The sequence below is a fragment of the Chelonus insularis genome, unplaced genomic scaffold, assembly GCF_013357705.1.
Source record: "Chelonus insularis isolate UGA/USDA-ARS -01 unplaced genomic scaffold, ASM1335770v1 contig_264_pilon, whole genome shotgun sequence".
NCBI lineage: Eukaryota > Metazoa > Arthropoda > Insecta > Hymenoptera > Braconidae > Chelonus > Chelonus insularis.
In genome coordinates, this window is record NW_023276454.1 from 163,345 (window position 1) to 187,763 (window position 24,419).

The following is a 24,419-nucleotide window of genomic DNA, read 5'->3' on the forward strand; positions in this document are numbered from 1 at the left end:
AATACCGGCATATGACACTTTCGTGTTTAAATAGTGTTTTGATGACACTAATGAGTGATTTCGAATTAAATGTAATTAAAATTATGTCAAAAATGTAGGGAAATTGTAATTATAGTTTAATTAAACTCAAAACTGAATGTGTCACCATAATTTTATTTCAGAACAGGCCACGTTTACAATTTTTATTTATATAATTTATTTTTTTTTTATTATTATTATGCCCAATGAGAAAGTTTTTCTTTGACTTGAATGTATTTGACATCATCAAAGATGTAATACTAAAAATAATTAAAAATACTTTAAAAATACTCTCTGCAGATGATCTTATTGAATTTGAGATACAACTGTGGTAAGTAATCTCGTTTTTTTTAACGTCTGCTGTTTAATTAATTACATTTTCATACCATATGTCTATATGATCACAAGTAATAATTTTCTTTAAATTTATGAACATTAATTCTATCGATATTCATATCATACCCTTATCGTTTAAACATTATCAGTAAACATTCAGGAATATTGATTATGAGAAAAATAAAAAAAAGCAATGATTATCATCACATGATGAATTCTCATAATGCAGGTGAATTCTCCTTAATCTAAAATTATTATCTAAGTATACATTGCATTGATGAATGACTATAACGACTGACATACTTCGTACAACTCGTCTATCTCTTTTTTTTTGTTTCTATTAAAAATAAAATCACGAATAATTTTGATAGTTTCATTTTAGTATTATTGAAATAATCCATTCATACATTTCTTCCATTACTCTTTCATTCATTTAAATCTAAACATTTTCTTAATTTAATTATCCGCATATAAGCAAGAAAAATGTACATTTATGCTGCACAATGTTGATGATTATAACTCTCGATTAATTTGTTATAAACAAATTAATAAAAAATTCACAAGTTGAAGTTTTTATCACTTAACTACAATATTTTATGAACCTACATTTAATTTTCGTATATGACTTATTATGTACATTTGTAAAATACATATATTTTAATTATCAGTAAGAAACGTCACAATCTTTAATATTTTATGAAAGAATAATTGCAATATTTATTTATTTGATATTTTCTGTTTTTTTTCTTTTCAAATTTCGAAAAATTTGATGTATTTAATTAACCTAATTTAATAAATACAGCTAAAGTTGCTCACAAAGACCGTAATTTAATAAAGAATAATAAAAAAAAAGACAAAAAATATATTGGTCCATTCATTTAATTTTAAATTACTAACATTTGCATTTTTTATGACTTCATTTTTCTTAAAAGAAAAATAAAACTCTCAAGTGTACAAAAACAACTTTGTACATAACAATTGAAGAAACATAAGCACTGAATAATTTTCTAATTTTAAATTAAATTGATGCTTAACAACACAGCTCTTGTATTTTCAAAAATATGCTTATTTTTATCTATTTCATTTCAAGAGTGAAATTGAAGTCATAAAAATAGTTAAAAGTAGTTAGTAATCAAGAATTAAATTCATTTTGAAAATAAAATGTCAATTTCATATGTTTATTCACTAATAGCACTTTTCGTTTTGTTTTCCTCCAGTAATGGTTTTAAGCGTTAACATGTAACTAATCCTATTCAAACACAAAAGTTAATCACAGCATAAAGATGTGCACAAGTAATTACATAATAATATGATAATAATAAACGAATTCTGTATCAATAGTCAACAAGTATTGGAGACAAGCAAAAAGACCTGTCTAAATATTAATAATGATATACTCGACGAAAATATGATAGATTGTCAAATTTTATGAATTCATCCATAATAATAGTTTAAAAAAGTTTTTCAATGTTAAATACATATTAATATAATTAATTAAATCTAAACAATATATGTAGATAATATTAATGATTTGTATATAAAAAAGATCACATTACTAAAATATCCAAAAAAGCTGACTATTTGTTTATCTTTTTATTTCATGATGAGATAGGTTCTATTCGAGCTCACGAGTTCGCATGACTCCACAAATGAAGATACGATAAATCTTGTTTAAAGTAGCAAATTTACGTCGCGTATGCTGTTCTCAAATAGCCTCATTGATCTCAGTATTATTATTCCTGTGGTTCGCTTGACTGATGACGTCTTCAGACTGGCTAATGCTCAATGTTGATACTCCATTGTCCATTGATAGCTGTTTGAAATTATGTTTGTCGACGTGAGCCAACTCTATCGGGAGATAAATCGTTCTGCAGTGATCGATATCAGCACGACAGAGAGGACAACGTTCACATCGACGTGCACACTCCAGACATGCTACAGCATGACCACAGGGGAATAATGCGGTGTCTAAACTCCGATCCATACAGATACGGCAGAGCATTGCGTCTAATAATCGCGTCAGACACTCTCGAGACTCCTGGAACGTAAAAGTTGAGATTACAGAATGATTTCAAAAATAAAAGAAAAGTAATAAATATTTTATGACTCCAAAAATCTTTTTTATTTTTGATGTCGTCCTTGATATTAAATCTTATATTAAACTACGAATAGGAAATATGAATAATAAAATGAAAGATAAAAGACAAGAGAACTTTTTGATTTTTAATGATTCATTTGAAAAAGTAAATAATCCAGTCAATATAAAAGTCTTTGCTCCAATTGTGGGCACCTTTTTTTTACAATAGGCAATTTTTAATTTTCCAATGTCAAAATAACTGCAATAATCTATAGAAAAAATGTGCCCAACAATGAAAGTGGGCTGATTTTTTTCCCGGATTTTTTCGCATTTCAGTGATTCTGTGTATCTAAGTGAAATAGCCCTATAAGCAGCGATACGTGCTAGAAAAGGACTAGCTCACTAGTCAAAATAAAGTATTTCTTATGAGAAAAGCCTTTTTTCTTTTTTTAGTGATTAATTTTCTATTTCTTTGTAAAGAAAAATATAGAATAATATAAGCAATAATCATTAAAAATGTATGTCACATGTAAAAAAGACAAATAAATAATATTCTAAGCGGTATCTCGCTTAGATACACAGGATCACTAAAATGCAAAAAAATAATTGAAAAAAAAATCGGCGCACTTTCATTGTTGGGCACATTTTTTCTATAAGTTATTGCAGATATTTTAGCGTTGGAAAATTAAAAATTGCCTATTGTAAAAAAAATGTGCCCACAATTGGAGCAAAGCCTCCTACATTAACTGGACTAATAGATGTGGTTATTCATTTGTATTTTTTGTCGAAAATTGGATATTTATCTCATGAATCTTAATTGAAGAAAAATTAAATAGACTATAAAAGTAAATTAGATCAAGATAACATTTTTACAGTAAAACAATGTGATTTCAGTGATAAATAACTGATTAGTTAACATTTGAAACAGCTGAATTTAATCAGATAAACTCTCGGACTTTTGGAGTTTTTTCTAATTGAGATAAAATCCTTTTACTATCTTCTAAAGTACACATTTTTCAAAAGATTTAAACTTCTTACGAGCTTCATAATAATTAACCTAATTATTTATAAATCTTGACTCTGTAATCAATAATAAATTTCTTAATATTACAATGTATAAATATTAAAAGATTATATTTTACCTTGCATTTAGAATTTTCACAGTCTCCACAGTTATGTTTATCCAAAAGATGACTTTCTTCTGGTAAACCAATGTTCACAGCCTCACAATAAAGCGCTCGTCGTGCATTATCATATACTTCTCGGCAAGTTCTGCGGATATCAAACACATACTTTTTTCCCAACGTCGAGTCTTCGTTGAAAATAGAAATAATAGTTCCCTGGAATGGCAAAAGATAACCGTTTAGAAAGTTCTGACCTTAATTTATTATTTTTAGCTTACGACTTTGTTTTGATCTTTTCTTTTTTTTTGTTGGTTTATCAACTTATCAGAATAATCTGTAATCACCTTGAGATCACGGATAAACTGAGCAGTAACGGCGCTTCTGACGGTTTCACAGCTATAAAAGGCATGTTTTTCCGTAATAGCCCGATACAATCCACTTGCTGACTGACTAGAGTCCAATTTAAAGTCTAGGGACGTTTCTTCACCGTCAAGAGATAAATAAATTAGGTGAAACATTCGTCTTTGTGATGTAGCACTTTGTATTGCCGTATATGGGATGCTAAAAAAAAAAATTACAATTTATTTATCTTTGGATCAGAGTTGTTTATAATTAAATCAAATATTTAAACTCTATGTTTGCTCCAAAAAATATGTAGGCATTGAAGTATATATATTTTAAACTTTATCAAAAACTCAGCTTAATGTAATCACTATTTATTCATTTAAAGTAATATTGTTGTAAATGAATTTTATTGAAGCCCAGTGAACTTTATTAGATAACGAAACAAAGAAAGTCGCGTTAATCAACATCAAAAAAAAAAAAAATTAATTCTATCATGAGATAGTAACGATTTTAACTAGAAATATTATTCTATTGTAAGCATATGAATAATTAAAACATTATAATATTAAACAAACTTTTGTTTTTCTTCATTATCTCCTCTATAAACAGTAATTCCATGTGGTCCTACACCAATCATTGATACAGTATTTGATCCAAATTTACTATGAAACATTTCTTGTCCAAATGTATCAAAATTAGAGACTTCTTTTAGTAGCCAATACTCTGCTGCGGATGTTTTCATTCCCTAGAGTCCAAAGAATAAATCAATAATTGGATAAAACTAAAACAAAAATCATTTAAATAAAAGTCAAATATTTACTTTAATTTCCTTATGTTGTAGAATTATTCGATGGAGAAAGTCGTGAGGTTTTGGTTCACAAGAACCAGCAGGTTGAATTTGACAGCATTGAGAATAAAGTCCATGAGGTGGAGACATTGGATCATAGTCTCCAGCTTCAGCTTGAGCTAACAGTGCAACTATTCTAGCTGTTGTAGTCCAATCTGAAGCTTTAAGTCTACCCTCAAGAAGCTCAAGACGTGAATGTAAGTAAAATTGATGCCTGTAATGAAAATCTGCATGTTAAACTCTTGAATTTTTCAACATTTAAATTAACTAAAAGTTTATTATATACCTTGTAGCTTCTTGCAAAAGCAGATGAGGTGGAACCCAGAATTTAACTCTCAATGCAAATCTCAAAGGCGCTACACCTCCAGTTTGCCTTTCGATTGGATTTCGTAAATTTAACCAAAGCTCTTCACCTTTTGCATTCTGATATTTAAGTCCAAAATAATCACACTCTTTACTGATCCCCAAACAGTTACAAGCCTGAAACAAAGGAGAAAAATTTATAAATTCCACGTAAAATATAAGTTTGTTTTTTCTTATGCAGTTTATTCTGGTTTATTTAATTACAAAAGAGATTTCATATTGAAAAAAAAACTATAATCTGGAGCTACCCTTATGGCTTATTCTGTTTTTGATGCGTTACAAAAATAAACCAATGTATACTAGAGTTTTATCTCTCTTATTGCGAACCGGTCTTTGCATTAGCTCTTCATTTTAAACCGGATGTGATGGCGTAAACAAGCTGAGAAAAATTAAGTCTTGGGCTTCAAAGTCTTACTTACCTAATGTATAATAAAATTTTTTATTTATTATGGATTTCTCAGTGGGTTATAAATTATATCATGACAGCTTTTCTAATATAAAATGGAAACAAGCTGCTGGTGAATTTAATTTATGGAATAATCCAAGATATCTACAAACTTAAAATTCTTTGGCTTTTTTTCTCACTTTATTCGACAGATTCCTATTCTTTGCACTAGCTCTCTCTGTTTTCTACGAGGTCATAGATTTACGTCAATCCAATAGTATATAGGTGTCATGATTGAACTTTAGATCATTTTTATTTCTTTGCAATATCCACAATAAATATTTGCCATGATTGATTTATTTTTTTCCTAGTTCTTGTTTTGCAACTTATTATAATACAATTTTATTACCTTTTGTTAAATTCTTATTGATGTTTTGTTTTTTAAATAAATATACATATATGAATATTATTTCATTTTAATTTAAATGCTTCATTATTGCTTTATAGTTTTGGTTTCTTTGAGTTTTCTGTTGTTAAAGTTCAAATTATTCTACTTACTTTGATCGTTTGTAACAAGTCCAAAAAATTCTGAATAAAAGTTAGATGTAATTAAATCGTTGAAACTTTCAAATTGTAAATAGAGTGACTATTTTTTTAATAGTGTTATTCAAAGTGTGATGAAAAAAAAAATTCATTAAAGTTTATACCCAAACTAGTCTTTACACATGTGAGTTGACATTAATCAAATATAAAAATTCATTATTTATCTAGGAAAAACGTGTTTTCTTTTTGAACTTGATATTATTTTTATTGATATTAACAAAGAATTTTAATGATTCATGAATTTTTTTGTAAAAAAAACATATATAAAGGTAAATTCCAAAGTTCAAAGTCACGTAATAATAATTAAAACATAATTTCTTATTGTTTCGTAAGTTGTTTAAAAAATTTATTGTGACTGAGAAAATTGAGCTTGTTAAGTATGGACCACTTAAAAGTTTAAAAAGTTTGTTGAAATACAATAAGTGATTTATCACCAACATAATATATGTATATGTGCGAAATAAAACTAAACCTTCTAGTAGAGTTACTTTACAAACAAGAAGAGTCATTCTATTTGAGTTACATCGTTTTATTCTCCTTACTTATTCAATATGTATTTAATTTAAATTAATATTAGCATTAATAAATAAATTAAAATAAGTAGTAAACAAAAGTTGAATTAAAATATGTTCTTCTACTAGTCAAAAATAAATATAACCTCACAAGTGGTGATGGAGTAGAGTTATAAAAAAAACATTGATTGATATTTGTAAATTTAAAAAGTGATACTTTATATTTTATTCTTTGTTGTAAACAAATAACTCCTTTATTTCATAAAAGAGTAAAATGACTTTTTTCATTGTTATTATTTTCCATATCTCTGTTGTTTTTTTTTTTCGTTATTTCTACAATAGTAGTTTTCTATTGAATCTTTGTATTCAAGTTAGATTAGTCGATGTACCAATTAAATTCGAAAAATTGTAAACAATTGTTTGGATAAAAAATAGCAATATAGAGTGATGTTTGAAAGGAATATTGATTGTGCACGTTTCACAAATGGAGATGCCAGTGAAGTATGGTATAACTGTTGGACACGACAATGTAGAAAAAGCAGGTATAGACAAAAAGGAGAAAAAACAATTATAAAGCAGTTTTGTATGGTTTGATGGAGCACTTTATATGATGCTGCAATAGTACAGTAGATGTATCGTATTATATTCCATTCCGTCTCATATAGTATAGTAGCTATTACGAGCTCCATTGTTAACAGACAAATACTCTCTATTGTTAATGGTTTACAGTGAGATTAAGCCGCCGGATACCGGCTGAGCATGGTCGCCAGTTTAACGCAACGATTGCGACAATAACTAAACATTAATAGGACTTTTATTATTTTAATTGGATAAAAAACATTCTTTTACCCATGTACAATTAACTACATATATTAAAACAATGTTTTCGAAATTACCAATTTTGTTTTATAAAGAATTAATTGATTTCAAATGTAGATTACTTCTCTAATGTTTTTTCAGATTTAAAAAAAAAAAAACAGGTGTGTTGAGAGTTTATTTTTACATATCGAGATTAAATTTTTTAATTTTATTTTATTCAACTTCAAACAAGTTTTTTATTTTTTTTTTTTTTAATTTATTAATATGAGTTAATTATTCTTTTTTTAAATAGAGTGTATGTTTTTCTAAGTATCATGAAATAGAATAAACCTGATTTTTTATTGCTTATTAATCGCTTAATTTATTACTTGGAGAAAAAAGTTGGTTGAATATTTGAAGAATTAATGACATTTAAATGACATAAAAATGTGGTAAAGTGTTTCACGATAGATTGATAAAAGAAAAAAAAAAACAAAATTAAGAACAATTTTATACTCTAAATTATATCACATTTTTTAGGAATAAAAATAACAATGAATTCACTGATAAAAAACTAGTCTTTGTTTTAAAAGGTGTTTCCTTTTTTTATTATAAGTATATCATTATTCATTTGATAAAATGACTCCAATAAATCTAGGTTACATTTATAGTAGTTGTAAATGAAATAAAATTATTTCTTCTTAAAAATTTTTATCATGTTTACAAGTAAAATTAATTTTCAAAACATGTAAAATGAATGTTACTAATTAAAATGATGATGATATTGATGATAATAATAACAATAATAAGGTCTATCGTAAACAAGATTAAATATCATTATTAATTTAAATGATAATTGATAATTTATTATAATAGATCGATAATATATGTATGTAAAAAGAGTAAAGTGGTTGGATTAAATGGATAATAATGATTATGTTGGTGTAAATTATTTATTTATAGGTATTCAAAGTTTGTCAGCCATACATAAGGTAATATAGTACATATGGGTAGTAAAGGACTGCAAAGTAAGATAAGAATAAGAGAAAGATGAAAATGACGAGATCGGGGACATCGTAAATATAAAGAGTGAGACACAAAGCAAGCTCTCGAGTCCAAAGTCCACGGACCTCGAGTCATTTTCTATACCTATACATACGCGTGGGAGTATGGACTTGCTTTCTTTCCTCTTTTTTATTTTTTAGTCGTTTTTATTTATTTCTACATGCATCATGTATAATCACATTTGTTCTTTTTTCAGGTTTATATTTATATTCATCATATGATCGATTTGAAGGTTGCCATAAGATTCCTGGGCATTTATGGCAGCTAACTCTGGCTAACTACAAGGATGAATTCGGGAACAAGTTTTTTTTAGGTCGGCCAAGACCACACGTAACACTACAAAGACGACACAAATATAAGAGCCAGAACATAGCACGTGTGTTAGCTTGGACTTTGGAACGGGAAAGACTCCGTCAACGTTCACTCACTCACTCATTCAGTGTGTAAATTTTATTTTTGTACATGTTCACAACCGGTCAATCACAATACCTATTTTTATGTATCACAACGATATCACTATTTTTATTTCTAGTTTATAATAAATGAACACACACAAGTGAATAATGCAAATAAAAACCAACGGAATTATATCATTTGTGATATTTTCAAGAAAAGGAGAACAATGTTAATAAAATAAAATAAACTTGGAACATTATTAGCTTGTGAAATAAATCGTATAGAGATTTTTTGTCAAAAGAATGAAATAACTTCAAAGAATATTATTTAGTTATTTTAAATATAATACATTGTTTATCTGCTTTGATTTTTTTAATGTACTTTAAAAAAGGTTTTCAGTGAAGAAATAATATGTTTTAAAATCATCTTTTCATTGAAATGTGAATAAGTTTGGAGTGCTTTTAAAAAAAAAAAACTAAACATTATCATAGAGATAAATTAATTATGTTTAAAAGAAATATTTAGTTTAAATTCTTATCTACTTGCAAATTTTCTTTTTTATCTTATGTTATATTTATTGTCTTGTTATTTAAAATGAGTGAGTGTATTTATCAAGATAAGTTGGAAACAATTTGACAAATGATGAAAATGTGTGACGTCCTTGGAGCAATTTTTATTTATTTATTGTGAAATATTTTGGAATAAAGGTTGATTGAAAAAGTACTGTAATTTTTTATCATGAAATGAAAGTGTCAAGGTACCCAGGTGTGTTATTGATGGAGATATGTACATAGGATTTTGAAATAGGGAAAAACGTCTACCAAGTTACTATTCACTTAAGGTCATTCGATTAATTTTATTCAACAATATTTATATTTATATTAGGAATTAATCGTTTGTTAGTTATTACAGTTGGTATAAAAAATATATAGCAATAAAAAAATATACATCAATTTATTTTTAGAGTAAACTTCATTCTATGTATTTCTAGTGTTTCAGATACAGAGTAAGAAATGAGTTTAACGACCTCGCACTCACGTGCACGATCGATGTTACACTCGTGATCTTTATTCTCTGTACCTGATACACCGCGTCAAGCTTTTCCATCTTTTTGTATATACACAAGTGTTGCACTGCATTGCGACTTAAACTTGGAATAAATGTTAGATATTTTCATTAACTTTTCTCTTCTCTATTTCCCATCTAACTGCCTCAATCTCCAGGGAATTATTCTAGGAAACTAGCGAGCATTTATCAAGCAAACTTTTGATCAAATAAAAAAGTTTCTGCAAATTTCTCCAATGTTGATACTAATAATTCAGTGAAATATTATGGAAAAATTGATTATTAATTCAAACAATTCTCAAATGGTTTTTTTTTCATCTTTTCAATTACATTATGATTATTAAATTAGGCAGTATTGAACAAAAAGAAAAAAATGAAAGTAAAAATTAGATTCTTCTTTTGAATTATTGATCTTTTTGATAAATTAAGTTTGTCACACTTGTATTATTATTCTAAAGATATTTTTGTAGAATGTAATATGTATTTGAAATTCTGCTTTTGTTTGTGGCTTTTGCATCAAGATTCTGGTGAGAACACAGATATAAGTTTGAACAAATTTAATATGTTTCGTCTTATGATTTCGATTCTAAAATAATACTTTTTTTATTTGTTCCAATGTTGTAGTGAACAATAAATTTCAATCATAAAAAAATTGTTTTTTGTTTGAAAAAAGAATTTAATGTATTTTAACAATTCTATTCAAGTTCTGAAAAAAAAAAAAATATATTGAAAATATTTTAAAAGCAATATTTTATTTAACAACTGAAAAATTTTATATTTTTATTCTAATAGTTATCTTAACAACCTTGAATCAATTTTATTGGTAATGGAATTTTATAAATAATTCACTGAAATCATGATTTCATATTAAATTATATTACATAACGGTTTATTTTCTGCATCAAATGCAGAAGCTGAGTGAAAATAATTTCCTTTGTTTTAAATATCATTATTAGCACTTGAGTATACTCCAAGTCAAATAAATGATATAAACATAATTATTAAACCTTTTTTTTTTTTTTAATTTAAACAAGAAATAGAGATGTTGGTTGTTGTTTAATATTAACAATACATTTTCTTTGATAAATAATTTATTTATTTATATTTAGACAAACAAAAAAATTATAACATGGTTAAAGAATTGTTCGTACAAGGTACAATAAAAAATTAGCAGTCTTATTTAAAATATTCCAGAGTAAATAATTTTTTTTTTTTTTTGCAAAAGAAAAAAAAACATTATTTCACTTGCAGAAAAAGTACGATAATTTTTTATGAAATTTATTTCATCAAGCCAAATATAATAAAATAGAATGAACTAAAAAATAAATAAATCCAGAAAATATTATTTCTATTCGTTGATATGTTTTTATATCTATTATTTTGTACAGGAAATTGATTTTTTTCAGCTGTTGATCCACATAATATTTATTAAAAAATTGAAATAATTATGATGATTATTGAATATTATAATTGTATTAAAAGTCGTTCATTACAACTCAACACTTGATAATGTCACATAATAAAAATTAACTAGATCTCCAAAGTAAACCTAATAAGATAATATTTACTCTAAAAACAAAAAATATTTTATACTGCCTCTAGATAAATTTTAATTATTTTAAAATATTCCAACACAAGCTCATCTAGGCCACCAGAATATTTTTTGAAACCTCATTTTTTTCTGCTTGATGTTTCAGTGGTTGAAAATGTGCTTGTATGTACGTAATAACATGGAAAAATTAGGTATGACCCACGATAAAAATTAATATGCTCCAAAATATATGATTACATGTTCATTTTTTTGTGATGAAGCTGAATGCATATGATGATATTAGTATCAAGCTTCCTAAGGATACTGAGATATATGGATGATATAAAACAGAAACACGTAGAATGATAAATAATAGAATGTCATGATGCTTTAGTACAATCTAATCCTAGAATTTAAATAGAAAAGCTGTGATATACAATGTTTTTGTCAGGTTCAATACTGTGAAATTGGTGCTTGCAAATCGCACCACAAGCTTTCAATTCGCTCTATATAGATGTTTGTTACAGGATCCACAAAATTAAATTTCGTGGTCTATGTTGAGGTGGTTAGCATTGTATCTAGCATTGTCCTGGTATTTAAAAATCTATCAAAAATTCAAATAAATGGTTGAATAAAATTGGTACGATGTTCAATGACAGCAAAAAAAGTATGAAAATATTGTGATTGGATACGATTTTGATCATCCATTTCAAATATCTTGATAGGGTAGAAATACCTTTAGATTCTGCACAGATCAATGTCTAGAGAAAATCTTTCTAAAGGAGATTTGCTAGTTTTCAAGAGGTAGAAGGATTCAACTAAACTTTTAGGAAAAATGTGTTACTTGAATGATGATGAACTCATGATTTGCAATGCTAGAAATTTTCTTTTAATAGATAAAAGGTTTTGTTAAATAACTTTAATGAATTATTATCTCATTAAATATTGAAGTAGATTATTTGTAGAACATCAAGATTAGATTTAATGAATTTTACTAAGCTGTTGGTAAATGAAGAATTAACCATTTTTATCAGATATAAGTGCTATGAATGGAGAAATTTGAGGGATGTTTTATAGCAAAATACATTGCAAATACACTTAATTAAAACTGTAATATATACATTATAAAGCATACATACATATTCACTTATTAAATATATTTCAAAGTTTTGAAATCAACTCTTCAATTTTTCTAATTTGTATATAACCTTCTATATCAAATTCACTTTATATATTCAAATTTAAAACGTTTTATGTTTTATTAAAAAACTTCTCTTTTCACAGTCTTGTTGAGAAAATAAATTTAATCTAACTTTCGTTCAGTTTTTATTAAAAATGAAGATGTTAACTTTGAAAGATAATTCATAAAACATAACAACTAATAATAATAATAATTAAATATTCAAATTAATTAATAATTTATTTAAATCTTGGACTAATCTATAAATCTTTATAAAGAAAATTAAATTACAATTTCACCTTACACTCATTATTTCTTCAATTTCATTTATAAAAATTTATTGCCAAATATTAATTGTTTTTCTAACAAAAAAAGCAATTGATATTATTTAGAATAATTTAACTAAATTTTTTATTCTCATTGAAATAATTTTTTTGGACATGAATATTTTTTTTTCTACTCTGAATGTAGTTTCTCAACAAAAAACACAATTAGAACAGAAAAACGGGCCATGTATAAATTCATATGCATCTGACACATGATATCTGCTAAAAATGAAAATATTGAGAAATCTATGAAATGATAACAGAAAAATGTTCAAATATTTCTTTTTTAACTACAGATATCTCTTAAATTATAAAACCAATGTTATTAATATTACAAAAGATGTTAATTTTAAGCTACAAGATAGAATTAAAAATAGGTGTAAAAAAAAATGAATGAACACTAATTGAGTTTGAACAAGCTCACGTGCAAGGTCAGTATTAATAACCAGCAATTACTCTCTAATGATATTCGATGACGCATGAGGAGAAAGATGATTACACAGTGTTACGCACTACATTACAATCATATAAAAATGATATATATTATATTACTTGTTAAGAAGAATAAAATTGGTATATAGGTTGATTAGTGATTGACAGTGTATTAAAAAGTGTGAAAACGTCAGAAAAAAGACAGGGAAAGTGACGAAGCATTTTCCAATCAACTTGGTATTATCAAGAGTATATATAACACAAGAGAAGCAGTATAATTAACTTGTTTTTGCTCATTATTGTCTTCAATGTAGCTTGAGACTTGAGAAAAGTTTCTTAATATAAAAGTAAGCAGCGAGGATCTTTTTCGATGGCCAAGTAATTAGCGTTTTAATAAAATTTCTTCACTGAGAAAAACGTACAGTCGATACTAAAATTTACTTTCATAACTTTATTTATTTATCAGCAATAACTTGATTTTATCTTAATAAATCCTGATTTAAAGCAAAAATTTTTTTTTGCTGGATATCAAGATTTAGGTTTTTAAATAAGTTTTATTAAGTTTATTGGTTATGTAATGATACCTGGTATATATTTTTAATTATTTGTAAAGAATATTAAATGTTTAATTAATACAAAAAGATGTCTATGAATTTTGTTATAATTATGAACATAAATTAGTTGGTTATCTATCATAATTTTTTTTAATTCTTTGTTTATGGAATATGCAGTTTGACATGACTTTATTACTGAACAAACTTGGAGCAAAACTTGTAAATAGTTTAATTAAAGAATTAATTAATCTATCTGCGTGATCAATTTTGAGGGATTTAATAATGTTACTTTTAAAGTTTCTTTACATTTTATAAATGGTTAAAATAAGTAGAGTATTGTTAAATTTGACAATAAATAATGGAGGGTGTAACAAAGAAATAGCTGCAATTAAAAAACAAATTAGAATGGAATGTATACACATTTGTATCTTGATTTTAGAATTAATGAATTAATTTAGAGGAATATTAAAGCATTTTTTTTTTGTCAGTAATTACTTTTTTTATGTAAATATTTTAAATTATGTTTTAATTACTTTTCTTCAAGTTGAATTAAAAATAATTTTATTATTAATAATTTGTAGTTATTGATAATGAAGTTTGATTTTTTGGAATAAAGTATCAAAAAAATGACACAAGTAAAATATTATTAAAACAAAATGTGTAAAAAAAATGGTAAGATAAACTTGGAGTACAAAATAAAATAAATAAATAAAAATATTGTTAAACTTTTAGCAGGCACTGTAAGATAGGAAAGTTTAATAATAAGGAGTAAAACTCTTGAGACGTGAAGCGATTTTTCTTTTCGATTGACACTTGGACTAATTTGAAAACTCTTAGGAGTTTTAGAATCTGAGTTTACAGTATAAAGTTGAAAATTTTTAAGAGTCATTTTATACTTGGTCCAATTATTTAGCTCATAACAATTTAAAACAAGTGATGGGATGACTTTGAGAGGATCAAACTAAAACTTCCTGTTCAACGACATGGCAACTACCATAAGGTTGTAGGCGTGCAACTGACCTACACGCACGAGCTAACTTATAGGACTGTACTGATACTGTGGTAACACCAAGTACCAAGTAACAGTGAACCACACGACCAATGTACGAGTAGTTATAGTACATAATAGTCAGCTCCAAAGCGCTGTATGTAGCTAAGCGTCGACGACCCATGCAAATAAATTGACCTTTGATTATTATACGACCTTTCTCTGCTCTCCACCCCATTTCATTCATATGTATTTTATTTTCTTCAACCTTTATGTATATTCTTTATGTTTTATCATATACTTGTTACTTGTATGAATTTTTTTTCATCCATGAATCACTCTGATTTATTAGACCCTAAGATTAACCACAGTGAGGGATTTGGTAACGGCTAACCACTTTAACAGGATTTTCCGCAACACTACAACATGTGGACTTTGTTAAAGCACCTGGAAACTACAAGAAATTTCACCATCGATATAGTAAAAGTGAATATTTCAAGATCCTTCCCCTTTATTTTTCATTATTTTATCAACACTCTTTTCATTTTAACATTTAACTATCATTTTTATTTTATCGACTATCTAAAACTCTTCTTACTCTTTTACTTTTAAAGATTAAAGAAATTCTTCAAGTATTCGGTTGAAGAAAATCTGCAAATAGTATATTGAGAGAAAAATTATGCTCAAATAGAACGAAAAAGTTCTACCTCCCGAAATCCACATTTTCATGAATAATATTGTCGTTCAAGTAATCATTTAGCTTTATCTATTTTTCAATTATTTTTTAGACATTTTATTAAATCTATAAATTGATTTTTTTAATTTTCAAAAAAAAAAAAACAATTTCAATTGTAAACAAAAAAAAAATATGAACATTTAACTGTTTAATTAAAAAATTTATCGAGTATAATTTTTTATTATAGCTTTTAATTTACTACTGTCAAGATAGGTTCATGTATTTTAATTTTTATCAAAGTACAAATGTCTTTTTGTAGAATTAAATATTTAGATTGTGGTTACAATAATTGTTCCTCTGTTTACTTAGATCATGCCATTGTGCCTAGAAAAATATTTTTTTTCCCCCGTTTATAAAATTGAAATTGTATTTTTATAGATTCTAACAAAAATTTAAACATTGAAAAATAGAAAAAACTTTAGTAACGTAAATTGCAGTTAATTGGTGTGTTTGTTAATGTTTGTTTATGCTGATAAATATTTAATAACGTTCAATGTTCTTTCGTGAATGTATAATACATATGAAAGTATGCAACAGAAAAATAATTTTTCAACAAAGAAACTATTTCATCAAGTATTCTAAACAGTAATTCATAACTATATTAAAGTGGAAAAAACTGTTTACATTTTTTGAATACAGTTTCAGTACGTTTCTAGAAATGAAAAATAAATCAGTCTTTTTAATGATAATTCATGACAATCAGAAGAACCAATGCATAATTTTTCTCTCGAAATTGCACAAATAGATCTCCGTAGAATATGATGCAAGACAAAATAACAAAGAAAATATTCTCCTTAATAAGAACTGCAATTTTTTTTTTTTCGTAACAATCAAGAGTAGTGAGTTGTTGATGGTTATTGACTGTACCAAAGTGCATCGGTTATTTGTTTACAGTAAACTTGAATTGGTAATGATTTCGAATCGTTTGCCAAACATCGTTCTTGACCCATATTGTTATAACCTGCGATATCGACAAATTTAAGTATATAAAAATAATGTTATTTTATCTTTTTTGATTCAAATATACATATTCTCCAGTTGCATTGTTTACATAATGTAAATGTGTTATGAATATTTATGAAACCTTACCTTTTCTAAACATTCACGACCAATAGCTCGTGGATCCACCTGTACCTCCAGGATCACCGAGTTTGCCTGACTCACGAGGCACCACATTGTTACGACCAAAACGCTATTGACAGCAGGTTTATATCAATTTTAACACTCTTTATTTGATCACTGACTAATTTTAGTGGCTTTTTTTTTTCTTAAGAATATAATTTACAGTAGGAAAATAAATAGGCAGAATAATATTTCAAGATATAATATTTAATTTAACGGTTTCCTGAATTTTTTTCAATGAATAATCAAAAGCACACACAACACACCTTTGAATATTTAATAAATTTTATGTTTCACGGAGCTTTAATCCTCCGGAATCGCAGCAGCCGGTTCTTGACGTTTTTTCTTTTGTCATAGCAGGTTAAAAAGCTCCGTTGAGCATGGCTGTCACTATTACTTGTTCGTCCACTGGTACAAGAAGAACCAGTAGCGTGATGATGCGCGAACTCAATTTATCCGATAATCCGATCTCTTCAGCTTCCATTTCTCAATGCTCGAGTGGCACGGACTTCTGCCGATTTTATTGTTACGAAATTTCGTTTATATTTCCAAGATTCTCTCACTTTATGTCGCTCACAGCGGCTGGTAGCTCCGTACTAAGAACCACCGACGTCCGTGAACCAACACGAATTGTCTACAACGTGAGACATAAATGCTCGGTTTCAGTGGAATCACGAACTTACCAGCTGATCATTCCCCACTTCTTCAACATCATTTTACCTCTTTACCCTCTTCATTCTTCCTTTTTCATCCTCCCACTTGTCTTAGATTCATTCTTCTTCAGCCAATCATATCGATGCTTTACTCTTAAATGAAATTGAACTTTAGACATGCACAACGCGGGAGTTTTAAATATTTTACACCATCATAAAACAATTACACTTGTAATATATCTCATAATCAATTAATCGATAATACTGCGATTACGTAAGTAATGATATTCATTGAAATAAATTGAATATTCTTGGGTAATTTGAGGTTTTATGAAAAGTTACCATCGTTGAAATTGATTAGAAAAAAATTTTTTTTTTTTAATTGAACGTTTTATTATTTTATAACAAAAAAAACTCTAATTTTTCGGAGTTTTATGATTTAAGAAGAAATAATTTTATTATTGATTTGATCTTAAATTAAAAACTTCTTAAAAATTTCAAGAATATTTAAAAAATTGAATTTTAAATTCAAACTGAAAAATATAACTTCAATTTTATTCCAATATTAAAGAAGAAAATAAATTTAAGTCAAATTAATTTTTTCACTATCTTTAAGTTGTCAAATACAATAGATATTGAATATTTTTTAATAAATGACAAATTATTTCTCCTAGTGTTTTAAAAATTTAACATTATTCATTATAATTTATACATGGTCATTAATTATTCAAATAAGAGATGTTTTTATTAAAATGATGTATTCTGATAAATGAAACAATGCGAACCAAAAATAGAGATTAAAAATTTGTTAATTAGCTGGAAAACAAAATATCTCTGGTGTGTATTTTATTCATATTTATTTTACTTTCAACACTAATACTGTACAGGCAGCTCAGCTCTACAATTAACACTTTTAATATGTTTGAATCTTTCTTTGAATTTTTGTAAAATAAATGAAGAGAATTATTAATTCATATAATAAGAACAAACGTACAGTGAATTGAATGAAAGTTCGTACATCGTCGCGAGATTTCCAATAAAATGGGAGCTGTTACGAAAATCTCGAGAGGTTGTACTTGATTTCTTTTTTAATATTTATAGTCCTCGATATTACAGAAATATGGAATGAAGCCTAGTAGCAATCTAGTATTATGAGATTTATAGCCACCACCCTAAAACATTAATTTTATATAATTCTGTATATATCATTTCAATATATCTAGGCCTGGATATATTAAGATGATACATCATCATTATCAATATTTTACATAATTATTTTTAAAGTATACCAGTAATTCTCAAACTAAAAGCCTATTTCATGAAAATAACTCGCAAAAGAGCAATGATATTTGGATATTTGTAATATCGTGTTTATTGTCAAAAAGACTTAGATATATCACCGTATAAATACAGTGATAATATTTTCATTTTACTTCTAAAGGTTTGAGTATCACTGTCTAAACTCTAGAGCTAATTAGTAAATAATTATTTTCAAATACACTTTAGCAAGAATGTAACATTGTAGAGATATAAGATACACATAGACATTGTTTAATTTACACTTATATAATATTTTTTTCTTTTAATATATATATAGGATATTTATAATTAATAATATATTATTAATTATTTATGGAGACTTGCTGTAGCTCTAAGCTTCAACGCGATAGTTCGCGTGTAAACTAGGTTTGATGTTGTATACCAATTCTAGTATTTTTTGGATTACTATATCCTTGTGAGCTGATACTTGTTTGTTCATTTCTTCAATTTTGATTTTTGTGTCGGCTTCGATACGAGCTGCGACACCTTCTTTGGAACCCATATGCTGAAAAAAGTGATTACATTAATTCTTCAATCAGATCTTGTTGAGAAGGTAAGTTATAAGCTGCTTTTAAATGTACAATAGATTGTTTCTTGAATGTTTTAATTCAAGTACCAGTCATTGTGTTATTAAAACGTTATTGTGCAATTTAAAAATTACCTTTGCTTCAAATTCTTTAAACTGTTTCTCTCGTTCCTGTCGATATTTTTCAATTTCATCTTGAGCTTCTTCTTTAGCCTGCTTCAACCTGCGTGCTTTGCCTGTAAATAAATAATAGGTAAATAAATTACTACTTAATTTCAAACTAAGTGAACAAAAAGATGAAATTTATAAAACTTTGGCAGAATAGCAATTTATTAAACTCAAGGTTAGATTTCTATTTATATTTCTAGTAAAAAAATACTCCTTTTACTCAAGTAATCACTGTTTTATTAAAAACTAAAAATAGAAGAAAAATGATTGAAACAGATAATTATTGTACAAGTCCACGCCCGTGTGAAAATTATAAGTCAGATGTTCAATCTATTTATTTAAGTGACACTCCCTCAGATCATACAGTTTACAAAAGCGCCGAACATCACAAATAACAGAAAAATTCTTAATTACTCACGTTTTCTTGCTTCAGCAACTTTATCAGCGGCCTTTTTTTCAGCAGCTAATAATTGTTGAATTCCCTGGGTCTGGCTTGCCATTTTTTCAAAGAACTTACAAAAAATTTATGCAGTGTTAATCACGAATCGATCATATGACTGTAAGAGCTTCTTCTTGTTGTTGTCGGAATCGTAGTGGCGCTGTCTTACAATCAGATGATTACAAAGTGGTGGAGGGTTTTTTAATTATGCAATGCATCATGGACACGATGTGTCAAAGGGCTAGCACCGTCTGTCGGATGTTTTCAGTACTATTGAGTATACTCCATTTTTGCTAACTTTGAGTATTACTGTTGATAGATGCAATTAACTTCAATTTTTACTAATAATTTCGATAATGATATCATCATACTTTACACCATTAATGAACAAAAATCTTAATATTTATAAAAATCAAGAATTAATGGACTTTTTCATGAATTCGTTTCATTTGAAGCTTGTCAACACTTGACATTTTAATGCATCACTGGATTAAAAAAGGTAAAAAATCCTGAATGACATTTTCTATTTAAATTTTTATTTATAAATATTTAAATTTAATGTCATCTAATAATCTATTCAATGGCAACTTGTCTAATTTTATGTTTTATAAACTACATAAGTACATACATAAGTTTATACATAAATTCTGTATAAAAAAAAAATAGAAATTATAGTACTGAAATTTGTTTGTTTTTGATATTCTTCATTGTATGTTTTGATTTTATAATAAGTTAAATTAATAATAAAAATTAATTTCAGTCAATATTAGGTCTTAAATCATTAATCTTCTTTAAATGCATTAGGTACTTTAAAAACAGAAATTGGTGGTCTATAAATTGGATTCTGCATAAGAGCATAAATAGTTTTCTTCTGTTCTTCTTCAAATTTAGCACATTCTCTTGCATCTTTTATCGCTGTCCAACATCTGTGTAAAAATAAAAACATTACAGTATTTTTATTAAATCGAAACAATATTTGTAATACATCATCTTACTTCCAAATCATTAGTGCTCCAATTCCAATAAGAAAAACTGCTAAAAATGCTACCATTGGTAAGACAGCTGCTGGTAAAGGTGTTTGACAAATCTAAATGAGATAAAAATTGAATTAATTAGAAAATAAATATATATAAAAATTATTTATCTAAAAATTTCCTACCTTATTAGCAATCTTTAAAAGAACTTTATTATCTTCAGTAAATTTATATACAAATGGAATTGTACAAATTGTAGTATCTATTACTGTTCTAACAAAACAGTAGTGATCACTACTTGCATCTACTTCGTCAACTCTCTGTATTTTATACTCATTTGATTTATTAAGATGACAATATTCTACAATATCATTTGATTCTTCAACAGTTGCATTTACGCAGTCTTCATACAATACACAAAGACTACTTCCTCCAGCACTTGCTGAAGATTCACAAAACGTTCCACGGTAAAGTAAACCATCGCTAGGAGCAGTAATGTTACATCTGTATAATGATAAATTTGATTTAATTCCAAAGTTTGAATAAATAAGTGAATTAATTGTGAATAATAAATTTACCGGCATTGCCCACATTCACAATAGCCATGATTGGCACACACTTCAGAACTTCCAGGTGCGATACAAAGTTCATTCCCGGTCGGGCATTCACAAGCATCACCCTCCCAACCATCTAAACACAAACAGATGCCACAATCACAGGTTCCTCTTCCTCCACATTCTACTCCGTCAGTCTGTAAATAGTATTCAACATCACTAGAGTATAATAGAGTCTTATATCAAACACCGTTATTCAAATTTGGGACGAATAAATTCTATTTACTTCTTCAGAAATAATTACTGATGTTTTAAGTGAGAATATCATTAAATTATTTATACCCTAAAGAGATAATTGCTTAATTGAAAGTATACATATATGTTAATTGATTTTAATTAGAGATATTTACTTTATCACATGGTGAACATTCACAATATTTTCCATTTGCACCAGGATCACAGTTACAATTCCCACAAATACATTCTCCACGATTTGAACAAACTTCAGTATCATCTGGTTTTATGCATAAAAGTCGATTTTCAGTCCAGTTACTTTCATCACAATCACACGTTTCTCCTAGATAGATAAATCGGAATTTAAAGAATAAATACAAATTGGTCTTACATGGTCTACATATTAAATAGTTAATGATATGCACAAACATACCAGACCACCCATGATTACACCTGCAAATCCCACACTCGTCTATACCATTATTACAATGTGGGCTTTTTTTCTCACAGTCGCACCCACATTGTAATTCTACTTCGATCATTGACTCTGATACTTCTGAAGCTAAAGCATCATCGATAACTATTTTTTGCCTCTATAAAACAATTTAATTATAACCATTTAATCATTTTGATATTTAATCAAATATATTTAATAAATATTTACCCAAAGGCTTTCATTTCGAGGACAATCATCAAGAGATAATACTATTCTAAAAGTGTAGACTTCACCTTCTTGTATTCCTTCGCATGTAGAAGTCATTTTTTCTGGATTCTTATTGTCCCCACACTTGGAATAGTACTTGATATTAATTAAATCTGTAGAATTATCTCTTAATACAACTTTTGTTAAAATATCATGATATGATTTCTCAATAATTTCAAGAATATTAGAACTATTAGCTGCAAGTGTAGCAACTCTGGCTTTTTCTTGCAACAAATAAGCTATTTGTTCATATTCTGAACGTCGATCTTCAGTAACAGCAAAAATTAAATTAACTTTCCGCTGCTTCAGTAATCTAGATAACTCTGCTAAAGATGGATAATCAAATGCTTTAGACATGTAATACTCTCCACTTTTATCTAAATGACATAAAAAGTCATGACGGTTTACAACACCACCAAGTTTTCCTTCACCAGCGAAATGCATTAATCCATCAGTCGCAACAAGCATTAATTTTCGAGCTTGTCGAGCCCAACCTACTTGATCCTTGCAAACAATTGCCTGCACTACTCCATCTAATCCACCTTCCAAGTTATCCACATTTCCGGTGACACGGCTAGAATTCACCTATAATCATTAGCAAGCATTAATCAAGTTTATGCGTCTATTGTTCTTGAAGAAATAATATTAATTTAAATAATAAAGTTTGCATAAGTATTAGAAATAGTTAAACCTGTTGAATGAATTGTAGAACATCTTCACTAAGTTGCATGTGATTTTTAAATGAATAAAGCGGAGCACAAACTGTATTCTGACTGCTGCATGGATTATTTTCATGTCCAGGAAAGACATAAGGCATAAGTGGTTTGTCTGCATAACTTCCAAAACCCAATCGAAAATTGCTAGTGAATGTACCCAAAGTATGAGCTATTTTCCAACCCAAACTGACCAAGGTATCTTTGTCATCATTCATGGACCAGGTTAAATCCATCAAGTAATACAAATCGAGAGGATAGTTCCTGATGATTCAATCGATTATTCCACCAATTTGCGTTTTTCTCAATGCTTCATGATTTTTAATGAAATGTTTTTATATTTTATTCAAGTTTATATTAGTTTAAAATTTTATTAATGATGAATTAACGATGTATTAATTTAAAATGATGATGAATACCTACTTTGCAGGTCTGTACTTTAGGTAGATTGTTTCATTACTATGAGGACGAAGCTTAACACGTACTCGTTGAGGCTTTAATTGAATTGGAACTTGGTCAGAAATTACTACATCTTGGAATTCGTCATCTTGGAGAAGTTTTATCGATCCCATTGATGCTCGATGAATTGAGTGCTTGGGGCAACCAAACTTTTCTAATCGATCTGCACTGCTGCATCGTAATTTACCCACTGTTGAATTCGCGTACGACTATCAAGTAAGTTAATAATTATATTTATCTGTGAATAACTATTCTCTAAGTAATTTAATTGATTCATGAGGATTATAACAATTATTTCAAATAACCTTTTTCTATGTCTATGATAGGTTTTCAGTGATGACTAATGTATAAAATAAACTCGAAAGTTAGTTTAATTTATTTATAAATTATTTATCGAAGAAAATCTTTGAAAGTAAATTCAAAAATTCCCATTAATAAGGTTGCTATGAATCAGTTAAAATTATTTATGGAGAATAGAATAATTTATGATGTTATAAGTGAAGTATTTTTCTTACCCATTCGCTACACCAGGCACAAACAGAACTTTTTTCAAGACAACTCTTGCAGGAAGTTTGGATTGCACACAGATACAAAGAATCATCAGAGAAAACCACAGGAGAAATAATGTGAACAGAGTTCAAGAGTATAAGCATGAAAACTGTGGTAATAATCTCCATGATACGTCACTTTTACTTGACACAATTTAATTTATTCATACGTACTATTGTCTATAAAACGTGTGGAAAATGAAGACATCGAAAACGTATAATCAAACAAAACAGCTGAATGTATGTCATTTAAAGTATATGCTTATCAGTTGGCAGATATAGTGATAACAAGAGATGTAGTGATGTAACATGGAGTAAGTAAACT

General features: G+C 27.4%; 4 protein-coding genes and 1 long non-coding RNA gene across 6 annotated transcripts; 2 read left to right on the forward strand and 3 right to left on the reverse strand.

The window, feature by feature from the left end:
- Positions 1–1,518: 1,518 nt before the first annotated feature.
- On the reverse strand, positions 1,519–17,461 carry dnr1 (defense repressor 1). Of its 2 annotated transcripts, XM_035080046.1 has the most exons (8): positions 17,070–17,461; positions 16,771–16,873; positions 5,034–5,227; positions 4,721–4,961; positions 4,476–4,645; positions 3,900–4,116; positions 3,574–3,771; positions 1,519–2,392 (listed from the first exon to the last, which is right to left on the reverse strand). In XM_035080046.1, exons 2-8 carry the CDS (start codon positions 16,855–16,857, stop codon positions 2,060–2,062), a joined length of 1,440 nt encoding a protein of 479 aa, XP_034935937.1. In that variant the 5' UTR covers positions 16,858–16,873; positions 17,070–17,461; the 3' UTR covers positions 1,519–2,059. The 2 variants fall into 2 exon arrangements, with proteins under 2 accessions (XP_034935937.1, XP_034935936.1); XM_035080045.1 differs by having other exon boundaries at positions 16,771–17,461.
- LOC118065028 (uncharacterized) lies at positions 6,961–9,121 on the forward strand. Its single transcript, XM_035080047.1, has 3 exons — positions 6,961–7,152; positions 8,670–8,912; positions 9,006–9,121. The coding sequence occupies exons 1-3, from the start codon at positions 7,095–7,097 to the stop codon at positions 9,017–9,019; spliced, it is 315 nt and encodes a 104-aa protein (XP_034935938.1). The 5' UTR covers positions 6,961–7,094; the 3' UTR covers positions 9,020–9,121.
- An 828-nt stretch (positions 17,462–18,289) lies between the features above and the next one.
- On the reverse strand, positions 18,290–20,075 carry Vha13 (V-type proton ATPase subunit Vha13). The gene is made up of 3 exons (XM_035080091.1): positions 19,889–20,075; positions 19,438–19,538; positions 18,290–19,281 (listed from the first exon to the last, which is right to left on the reverse strand). Exons 1-3 carry the CDS (start codon positions 19,968–19,970, stop codon positions 19,108–19,110), a joined length of 357 nt encoding a protein of 118 aa, XP_034935982.1. The 5' UTR covers positions 19,971–20,075; the 3' UTR covers positions 18,290–19,107.
- On the forward strand, positions 20,016–24,219 carry LOC118065059 (uncharacterized). The gene is made up of 3 exons (XR_004690132.1): positions 20,016–20,408; positions 23,518–23,762; positions 24,078–24,219. It is a non-coding gene; the product is annotated as an uncharacterized lncRNA (long non-coding RNA).
- On the reverse strand, positions 20,498–24,248 carry Itgbn (Integrin betanu subunit). Its single transcript, XM_035080087.1, has 10 exons — positions 24,062–24,248; positions 23,511–23,755; positions 23,066–23,351; positions 22,336–22,959; positions 22,105–22,264; positions 21,848–22,014; positions 21,462–21,634; positions 21,069–21,387; positions 20,905–20,996; positions 20,498–20,835 (listed from the first exon to the last, which is right to left on the reverse strand). The coding sequence occupies exons 1-10, from the start codon at positions 24,221–24,223 to the stop codon at positions 20,691–20,693; spliced, it is 2,373 nt and encodes a 790-aa protein (XP_034935978.1). The 5' UTR covers positions 24,224–24,248; the 3' UTR covers positions 20,498–20,690.
- Between the last annotated feature and the right edge of the window lie 171 nt (positions 24,249–24,419).

Bases quoted from the DNA above. Each gene is read 5' to 3' on its own strand.
- LOC118065028 (XM_035080047.1), top strand. From the start codon at position 7,095: ATGGAGATGCCAGTGAAGTATGGTATAACTGTTGGACACGACAATGTA. The intron at 7,153-8,669 runs GTATAGACAAAA...TTCTTTTTTCAG, and splicing joins CGACAATGTAGAAAAAGCAG to GTTTATATTTATATTCATCA.
- Itgbn (XM_035080087.1), bottom strand. From the start codon at position 24,223: ATGGAGATTATTACCACAGTTTTCATGCTTATACTCTTGAACTCTGTT. The intron at 20,997-21,068 runs GTAGGAAATTTT...TATCTCATTTAG, and splicing joins TTTTAAAGATTGCTAATAAG to ATTTGTCAAACACCTTTACC. The intron at 20,836-20,904 runs GTAAGATGATGT...ATTTTTACACAG, and splicing joins GGAGCACTAATGATTTGGAA to ATGTTGGACAGCGATAAAAG.
- dnr1 (XM_035080046.1), bottom strand. From the start codon at position 16,857: ATGTGGTGCCTCGTGAGTCAGGCAAACTCGGTGATCCTGGAGGTACAG. The intron at 4,962-5,033 runs GTATATAATAAA...TTTTCATTACAG, and splicing joins CTTTTGCAAGAAGCTACAAG to GCATCAATTTTACTTACATT. The intron at 4,117-4,475 runs GTTTGTTTAATA...TTTTTTTTTTAG, and splicing joins GATAATGAAGAAAAACAAAA to CATCCCATATACGGCAATAC.
- Vha13 (XM_035080091.1), bottom strand. From the start codon at position 19,970: ATGGCAAGCCAGACCCAGGGAATTCAACAATTATTAGCTGCTGAAAAA. The intron at 19,539-19,888 runs GTGAGTAATTAA...ATTTATTTACAG, and splicing joins AGTTGCTGAAGCAAGAAAAC to GCAAAGCACGCAGGTTGAAG. The intron at 19,282-19,437 runs GTAATTTTTAAA...CACTTTTTTCAG, and splicing joins TTAAAGAATTTGAAGCAAAG to CATATGGGTTCCAAAGAAGG.